The sequence below is a fragment of the Colobus angolensis genome, unplaced genomic scaffold (genome assembly GCF_000951035.1).
Source record: "Colobus angolensis palliatus isolate OR3802 unplaced genomic scaffold, Cang.pa_1.0 Scaffold33, whole genome shotgun sequence".
Classification (NCBI taxonomy): Eukaryota; Metazoa; Chordata; class Mammalia; order Primates; family Cercopithecidae; genus Colobus; species Colobus angolensis.
Window position 1 is genome coordinate 9274688 of NW_012116599.1, and position 9837 is coordinate 9284524.

Sequence of the window (9837 nt, forward strand, 5' to 3'; positions counted from 1 at the left end):
TATGGGGCAGTTCTGGGACCTGGTTCCTTGCAATTTCTTGCATAGTAAGAACGGTGTTATTCCAGGCATCAGCATGACCCTTCTTCCTGCCCTTCTCATATAAAGTGAGAGGAGAAGCAACACAGGAAACCAGCTAATCTTGAGGTTACTAACCTGGCTCAAAAAAAAGAGGAAGGAATGACACCGGCTTCAGTAAGCATATGAGTTAGGAGAATTGTTCTCCAATGGCTGAATCTCTCCCCTCCCAAAATGCCTCCTGCTTTTGTATGCATTCGTCTCAAGAGTTTGAATAGACATTGTGCTTTCTACCAGAAGTGCCCCAACAACTGCCATTAAGATGGAAAACTTCATCCATATACCCATTAACATGCCAACACTAATTCATACAATCACATCAACCAGAAGTGCAATGCTACCCAGCTCCAAACACAGAACTGGTTATGTAGACATCAGATTGGTTATAAACTTCGATGCCTGTCTTGTGGTGAGCTTGTATTTAGTAGTGCCTTTCATCTCTGATTTAGAAATTTTACAGACCAAGAGATTCACCAAAGGGAACGTGTTTTTCCCTCAGGCAGTTGTATCAAAACAATGTATGTGGGCATGTATGTGTGCATATACGTATGTGAGCTGTGTAACTGTACACATACCCTTAAAAATAAAACTAAATTCTGTCATCACTCTTCTAACAAAAATCCGTCTTTCACTTTTCTAAATCAATTCTATTTTGCTTTTTCTGTTTCAGTGAAATAGACTGGACATTTGCTAAGGGCAGAAGAGCCAGTCATGAAAGTCAAGCACGATGACTTCATAGCGTTCCAACCAGTAGGCTCTATTGTCTGTGCACATTTTCAATGCCAAGGGCACTATTTTGCTAGCGCATAGGGATACCTTACACAAGTGCTCCACCAGTAAGCAGGTAGCAGGGCCACCTTTTTGAATGTATTGGTCTTCTACAGTGTTCTCCACTATCTGCCTGCAAAAAAAAAGCTAAGTTCACTCACTGCATTACTTACCAAAATAGGAAGCTTTCCAAAAGTCACCCATGCAAGCACATACCACTACTTAGAAGAACCGTCTAGTTGTGTATAATTTAATAAAACTGACCATGTAGGATAATGCTGTTTATTAAAAATATAGTCAGGGAGAAGGAAGTCAGTGCATTTATGCAATTTTACATACATATCTGTAGTTTGAGGTTCCATTATTTCAACAGTTCATATAAATCACTGTTTCAGATAAAAGGAAAAAAATGCTTTACACAGGAGATCAGCAATTGGTTATAGGTTTGGAAATATGAGTCGGCTTGTAGTAAAAATAAAACCACCTCTTCCATTATTAAAGAATGTCTCCTTTATGCGGAACAAGTCTTTAGCGTTAAGAACTTTTCCTTGCATAAGAATTGTTAACTTGAAGTTCTCGGAAAACAGCCAATCCTGTTTTCTCTATTTATAAATGCTATTTTGTCTGGGTTTTTTTTGAGGTCACAAAGGAAGCGTCTTCAGTGATCTGTCACTACGTTTTCCTTTACCGTGTATGTCAACGACCGCAATGTCAAACCTAGGACTCATACAAAAGCATTTCGCAGAGAATCATAAATACAGAACACGACATGTCCGAACAATGTTCTCATTACAGCAGGGAAAACAAAATGGATCAAAAAACAAAGCCTAAAATAAATGAAGGCTTGATCATTTTGCTAGTAGAGAAATGAACAATAGCATCCAGAACCCTCCAAAAAGGATTTGGCATATGAATGCACTTGTATGAAAAACTTCATCACATTTTTTTTTGGAATAGACTCCACTCCCATTTCCTGAGCTCACGCTCACTGACGGGAGTCCAGAGTACAGCCGCAGCACCTGCTAAGCCAGAAGGAAGACAGCAAACTTACAACTTACTCGTGACAGTCCTCAGTGTGGAAAATCAAGAGTTTTGGATCTAATTTCTTGGATACCAAAGTTGGTGCTCTGTCCCTTGGCCTTCTGTGATAGGATGTATAGGATGCCCTAGGGAAGTCACTCCACAATAGGGAGTGGTCACATTCATGTGAAGGCACCACTCCTTTCCATGTTATGTACCTAACTCAAACCCTAAGTAAAGAGGGACTCCAAGCATAATGACTTTCTTTATATCCTGCTAGTGAAAGAAAGTTCTGTCACTACAAATGCAGGGAACCAGAGACAAGCATGAGAAGAGAAAAATCTGCATTTCTTATAATGAGTGGCTGTGTGAAAGGTTTCTGCTGGGTTTGGCTAAGGCATCTAAAACTCCATGTCCACTCCCAATTAGTCCACCTAGAACTTACAGTTCAGTTTTCTGGGGGCATAGGAAGAGGGGATTACATTTAGCTACCTCTTCCTTCTTAAAGTAGAATAGTTAAAAATATGTTCTCATGTATAAAGCAGATCAAATCAGTAACTGTCTAAATGACAATGCAAATTCGGTGTTAGCCATGACTAGCACCTGACTGACTCCATCTCAGCAAGAACTAAAGGACAACAAAATCTCAGCTGCTATCCAACTAAGTGTTTAAAGTATACTAAGAAATTAGTGCTTGTTGATAGGATTACCAAGCAAATAAATTTAAGGCATAACTGGAGTTATAGCAAATGAAGTATATACTTTTTCCCTCTGATGCAATAAGGCCTCTGCCAAGAGATTGCTTTAAGAGTTTTCCTGCCCCAAATCAGCCAAAGGTCCCGTGTATCGGAGGAGGAATAAGCTAAAGGCTGAGGCTTTTAAACAGATAACTACCAACTTTGAAACACTCAAGCCTTTATAGTTTGAGTCAAAATCATCATATATACTTATTAGATGCTGGAATCAATGAGGCCAAATTTGCCAGGGCCGCAACACGGATAAAAAGTCAAGTACAGATGAAACATTCTTTTGTTTATACATGTCTAAATTTTAACAGAACCCTTAAAAAAATCAGGAACAAAATGCTATGTTCACACAAAAATCCTTGTGCTTAGTTTGCAGGAAGGTATCAGAACAGTTGAAAACAAATGGTTTCAGTCTTTAACTTCACTTGATGAAGCTGCTCAGCAACTGTGCTGTCAGTGGTGAAACTGCAGAAACAATTCCGTTCTTGGATTTCAGGGAAAAGCCATTACTCGTCAGTCTCTGCAGAGACAGGCAGAGACTCCTCTGCCCCCAATTCCTCTGACAGTTCCCTTCCACTTAATGGGGTCATTACCCAAGTGAACTCTCAGGAGGGGACGTTTCCATATAAGGCCATGTAAGTGTAAATTGACACAACAATCTATGTCAAACAAGCCACTGAGTTTCTTTTGGGTGGTGGGATAGGGAAAACGGCCTATGTCAATGAAATAAGACTTACAGAACAGTCAAAGAAAATTGATTTCTCAAAGTTCAATTAAAAAAAAAAAAAATAGCTCATCTCTTATTTTCAAGGAGATGAATTACGGAAAATTCCTTCAAATTTACGGCACAGGCTTAATTTTGGACCTTAGGAAGGAATCTCCTCCCATTTTCTCTTCACATTTTAGGTTCTTCAAGTTGTTATTATAAATTGTTTGAATAGCAAAATCAGCCATGACCCGAATCATGGAGACATGTTGATTTCCTTGCATTGAAATACATCTATACAATTGAAAGTTATGCATACAGCACAAAACTATGAACAAAAAGGTGAAGCAAACTTTCTTTATTTTCAGGTAAAAACATTAACCTGATGGATTATTGCAGATTTGAGAAATCAGCACATAAAACGACTGGACAGCATTGCTTACAGGTGCTTTTATCTGCGTCGAGACAAAGGCTGAACTGTTTTGTCCCAAGTCAGCACTGGGAGAAGGGGAAGAGGAGCGTGGAATAAAGAAGACTATGAACAAAAATGTAAAACAAAAACAAAGGAAAAAAAAATTTTTGTTTTTACTCCAACAGGGAAGGGAAACTGCTTAGTTTGTTTAAAAATTTTACGTTGATTTAAAATGCTCTGGCCACAGAATAATAAATACCGGCCAGCCCAAGCTGTAGACTTCTTAACCTTCATTAAAGAAACAAATGAGCTTTCCCTGTCTCACTCTAGAGGCTGTTGCTGCTGGAATTGCTATGGAAACAGTCTTAGTATGTCACCTGGCAAAAAGCCAGTAATACCCTAAACTATATTCACACTAAACTATAAGAAAAGTCTACCTAGTTACAAAAGCTGAATTATATTCAATATATTTCAATCCAATGAATTTTAAATTAGATCTTAACTGGACAGAACATAGGACAATGAACCCACGGGTCATGAGCCCACGGGTAATGAAAATTTGAGAACTGTGAGTTGTATACAAAAAAACTGTGAGCTGCACAGACAATAATGAATCAGGGAGAGAAAATCAGAGGAAAGTGAAAAGCACATAGAGCTAGTCTACTAAACTATATTTGTCAAATACATGTGAGCTTAAATTTCTGTACTTATGTACAAGAGTTGTCTTTGGAGGAAACAAAACTGCAGACTTAGCTAGATGGATACACACAGCCCAGAATTAAACTGCACAGCGACATTTATTGTTCCAGCCTGGAAAAACATCCCTTTTTTAAATTTCACACAGCAAAGCATGTTAAAAACTTCACTCATCAAATAAATGATAATTTAAACAAGAACTTGCTAAAGAAACCTCATCACAACAACGTTTTAGGGCCTGATCACTTTAAGTCCATGGGGCCATTAATGAGTATCAACCAAATGTCTCTTTATCATCTGCAAGCCGTTTTTCCTACAACAAGAAGGCGTAACATGTTTCCTTGACTCAGGTGATACATTAGAAAAGAAATCATGATTTGTTTCTTTTGCTGTAACAGGCAGACACTGCATTTCTTGTTGTGATCAGGAAAGATGGAATGACTGCTGCCCTTCTCTTGCTGCTATCAACAGTTTTTCACGCATTATCTCAATGCTTGAATAGTCCGGCAACTTAAGATAGTTCACACAAGTCATTACAGAGGGCAAGAAGTCATCTGGGTTTTCTGTTGATTCAAATGTCTTTCGGACAATTGTCAAAGGTGGATTCAAACTCCGGAATCCTGATTAAGAGAAAAAGAAAGGCAAGGAACTTAAGTTTTTAAAAAACGTCAACTATCAGAAAACATTCCACCGCTTTGCTGTACAATATTACACACAAGGTATTCTTTCTTGCTTGGCAATTACACATTCAATATACATTAAGTGCAAGGAACCGGCTTTATTATTTAAAAAATCGCTATGTAACATGGAAGCAACAGTTCTTTATGCCTTCTGATTTTTAAAATGGAATACCCACAGTGGTTCACGGCTGTCATCCCAGCACTCTGGGAGGCCGAGGTGAGCCAATCGCTTGAGAGTCTCAGACCAGCCTGGGCAACATGGAGAAACCCTATCTCAACAAAAACACAAAAATTAGCCAGGCATGGTGCTGTGTTGTGCCTGTAGTCCCAGCTAGACAGGAGGCTGAGGCAGGAGGATCTCGCTGGAGCCCAGGAGGCAGAGGTTGCAGTGAGCCAAGATCACGCCACTGCACTCCAGCCTGGGCGACAGAGTGAGATTCTGTCTCAAAAAACAAAATAAATCAAAAACAACAGAACACCAATTTAACTTATATTAGGATTCAATCTGAAAAACCAGATTTTAGAATCCATTCTCATCTAAGTCAACTAAGAGTTTAGAATGTACTAATGGCCTGGAATTTTCTCTAACCAGCATTACACGTGTATTAGCAATCCCACTTCAGTATGTTTAAGACAAACCTCAGGCAAATTTCCCTGCTAGTGGTCTCAACGTACTCTAGTGATACTGGAATAACTAAGAGGCACTGCAAGTGAGATAAAGAATCTCTTGCTGATGGTCCTGAAGTTTCACACTCACAAACCCACCCATAGGTAGAATAAATGCTAAACATCAACATCGTACCCACCTCCAACAGGCAATCTTGGGCTACCAGTCACAAACTGGAGAAATAACCTCTGCTGCTCATTATCAAAACTACTGAGAATCTCAAACAAAAACTTCACAGCCCGACTATAACAGAAATAAATATAACACAATTATTTCATCAGGTTAGAGTTTTAATCACATTGCATTGCATCACATGACGTCAAAATTAGATAGATTAGCACTTTTAAATTACACAGGTATTTTCATTACAATGTACTCAATCAAATTTGTTTCTGTTATGACTAGAATTCAAATGGAATGATTACAGTTGTAGTAAGTAAGACTGGATCTGGTACTGTACAGATATTTCTGCTTTACTACATGTAATAGTGGGGAACAGGATTAAATCTTTCTTCCCCAACCCCTAGTATTTTCACAGAAATACCTGAGAAAGAAACCCTTGGGTCTTAATTTCCTATCTTGAGAGAAGTAAGGCCAAAACAGAAGTAAGCATCCATTAACAGGTAGATATTTTAAAATGAACCACTTCAACTTTTGTTGTTTACACGTGTGCATGCGTGCGTACACACACACACCCCCCTCTCCACATTCTTCAGAATGAATAGAAAAACTGGCAGAGCCCAGTACTTACCTGTCATGAGTGTAACCGTGATCAGGCCTGCAGCATTCCATCAGTGTCTTTGCATCCCAAGTGTCTGCTTTACTGCCACAAAGGAGCTGATCCAGCTGTGAGTTCAAATAAGGGTAAAAAGAATTAGGAAAGAAACATTTGCTTACCTGAGTGAAAATAAAGGTCTATGTGTACCACACAAGAGTATCAGTCTCAGTACTAAAACCTTCTGCTTGGGACCTCTTTCTAAAAAAACATTGTAGAGATTCTACTTCCTTTTTAGCTGTACACTATTAAGCACCCTGCCCATCTGTAGGGACGTGCTTCTGGAGAAACCCTTCCTCTCAAACCAAAAACACCTGACGACCCTTGATTTCCGTTTCCTTTCATCCCATTACTTTAGGTGCTTTAAATGGATAATCTGCTTCTAATCAGGGAGATTTTATAAATCCTGCCTTTCAGAAACACAAAAGTATACAGTAACAGATGCCAAGGGAGAGAACATTGAGCTGGAGAAAGAAGTGGGATAAGCAAGCTGAACCAGGACACAGCAAATGGGTAGGTCTTTACGCTTTGCAGAGAGGCATGTCTACGCCATATGGTTGGTTGTATGGGGACCAACCTAGATATTATAGAGTGCATATTAGAAAGCAATATATGCTTTCATGTCCTTAGAAAATCTAACATCAGTTTCAAATTAAAACCATGCCTTTCCTCTGGTTAACTGCTGAATTGTAGAAGACTGCATACTTCGAGAAAATCCAATTTGAGGCCAATGAAATTTATTATCTATTATATACTGCTCACTGTCTGCTCCTATATATTTGAAGACAAAGCCTTGCTCTGTTGCCCAGGCTGGAGTATAGTGGCCTAATCACAGCTCACTACCATCATGATCTCCTGGGCTCAAGTGATCCTCAGCCTTCCAAGTAGCTGAGACGACAGGTGCATACCACCATGCCCAGCTAATAATTTTTATTTTTATTTTAGACGAGGTCTCACTATGTTGCCCAGGCTAATCTTAAATTTCTGAGCTCAAGTGATCTTCCCACCTCCATCTCCCAAAGTGCTGGGATTATAGGCTGAGTCACTGTGCCCAGTCTATTTAATTTCCATTACTCTGTGACAGGGGTTATTCCAATTTTACAGATAAACAGTCCTATCAGATACAGTAACTTGGATAAGGTTATACAGCAAGTGGTGAGGACCATGACTCTATTCCAGGTGACAAGCAGTGCCTACAAGTATCAGGCACACTACATGCTTAAAAAAAGTAGTAAATCAAAGTAGACACAAATATAACTGAGATTAAGATGTTAAGTTAATCAAAAAGTTACAGATTCAGTCAGTAGTGGACGTACACTCTAAAACTAGTATTCAAACAGTAAATAAAAAGATTTCAAAACGGAGGGAAACTGGACACATTCTAGAGCCTTTCTATATCTCACGACCAGTGAGCAGTTCTTTTGAGATTTGGCACTTCAAATAAAGATGGTAATATGGTTTGGCTGTGCCCATACCCCAAATCTCATCTTGAATTGTAACTCCCACAATTCCCACCTGCTGTGGGAATGACTCCGTGGGAGGTACCTGAATCATGGGGGGCGGGTCTTTCCCAGGCTATTCTCATAATAGTGAATATGTCTCATGAGATCTGATGGTTTTAAAAAGGGGAGTTTCCCCGCACAAGCACTTGTCCTGTCTGCTGCCACGTAAGATGGGCCTTTCACCTTCCACCACGATTGTGAGGCCTCCCCAGCCACGTGGAACTCTAAGTGTAATAAATTTCTTTCTTTTGTAAATTGCCCAGTCTCGGGTACGTCTTCATCAGCAGCATGAAAACCGACTAATACAGATGGCTAGAGAAAACCAAGCACAGAAATCCATTTCTTCCATTCTCAGAAGTATTCTCTGTATTTGACAATTAGATAATTCATAATACTTTCTTAAAACTTCAAGGACTAACCTTGATTGTGAAACAATGTCTCATCGAATCGAAGTTTCATTAAGAAATAAAGTAAAGCCCCCTCCATGTCTCTTGGCTTCCACAGCAGTACGGAAACATGCAGAACATGCCACACACCACAAAAGTCCCCATTCTCCACTGAATGGCACTGAGGGTCTAGGCTGACAAAGATGCTATGCTTACACTGTCACGCGTGGAACCCGCTACTCCAATCTAAGAGAGGACACCTACTTAACATTCTTACTTGCTCAGGAAATTCTTTCTTTGTCTTTCCCAAACCATCCCATGCTATCAAACACCCACTTTTTTGTTTTTGTGCAACAATACGGTCTTTGAGTAGGCAGCACAGAAACATTCCACTAAAATTATAGGTATGACCATTTCTTTTAGACATAAGCTACTCACTTCCTCCGGGTAGAAGTACTGAAGATGACTGAGTGGGAAGACTGATTCAAATCCATCTCTGAACGAATCAAATTGCCTAGAAACGCCTTCATTTAGTGCCCAGAATATAACCAGCTGCAAAAAGAAAGTTTTCAAAAAACTGTGACAAAATTTCAAATCTCTTTATTATTTAGTATGTGGCAAAGTACAGTGAAACACCCTTCTGGATCACTTTATAAAGAACAAACAAGTTATTAAGTCTTTAAAATACCTGCTAGAAAACTACATGAGTAAAACCTCAGGTTGACATCTAATGTGGGGCCCTTACCAATAACAAAACGTAAAAAAATGCCATGTGCATTTATATTTAGTATGTTTAAAAAATCTACTTATGTTAAACCCATGCCATAGAGTTACATTACCTCACTAGATGGGAATCAAATGAGAATTTCCCAAGAGGATAAAATGAATTAAAGGTAATGTTTGAAGAATCACAATTACCCACTATTAAGGGTTTTCAATTTTTAATGTAAAATGTTTAGTTCTAAATCCTGTGAAGTTCTTAGAACCCAACCTGTCTGCAGTGTGTGCTTCCTATCAGAAGTAGGCAAAGCGTGGAAATGAAGTCACACGCAACTGGAGGGTAAGAAAAAGCAACTCTTATTGGTCCAACAATCTAAATGTTAACTCATTATTTGCTAGGAAGATGGAAGAATAGCTTTCACAAAATCAGAAGAAACAGGATGAGAAGACAGGCTCAGTGACTATTAAATAGGAATTACTTATGAATCACACAACTGTTAAGTAACAGGGGATTTTGGTTGTTATTATTCTTTTAAGACAGTCTTGCTTTGTCGCCCAGGCTGGAGTGTAGTGGCATGATCTCAGCTCACTGCAACCTCTACCTCCCCGGTTCAAGCAATTCTCCTGCCTCAGCCTCCCGAGTAGATGGGACCACAGGTGTGCACCACCACGCCTGGCTAATTT

At 39.3% G+C, this 9837-nt stretch overlaps 1 protein-coding gene across 5 annotated transcripts in view; it reads right to left on the reverse strand.

Annotated features, from left to right (window-relative positions):
- Window positions 1-1472: 1472 nt before the first annotated feature.
- TRIP12 (thyroid hormone receptor interactor 12) overlaps window positions 1473-9837 on the reverse strand; it is a 113034-nt gene continuing 104669 nt past the window's right edge. For 4 of the 5 annotated variants that reach the window (XM_011951968.1, XM_011951966.1, XM_011951964.1 and 1 more), the window contains 4 exons: window positions 8872-8985; window positions 6522-6616; window positions 5910-6013; window positions 4506-5043 (listed from right to left, as the gene is read on the reverse strand). In XM_011951968.1, coding sequence (XP_011807358.1) covers window positions 4847-5043; window positions 5910-6013; window positions 6522-6616; window positions 8872-8985 — 510 coding nt within the window. In that variant the 3' untranslated portion in view covers window positions 4506-4846. Of the gene's footprint in view, window positions 5044-5909; window positions 6014-6521; window positions 6617-8871; window positions 8986-9837 lie in introns of all 5 variants that reach the window. The other variant, XM_011951965.1, reaches the window with a different exon arrangement.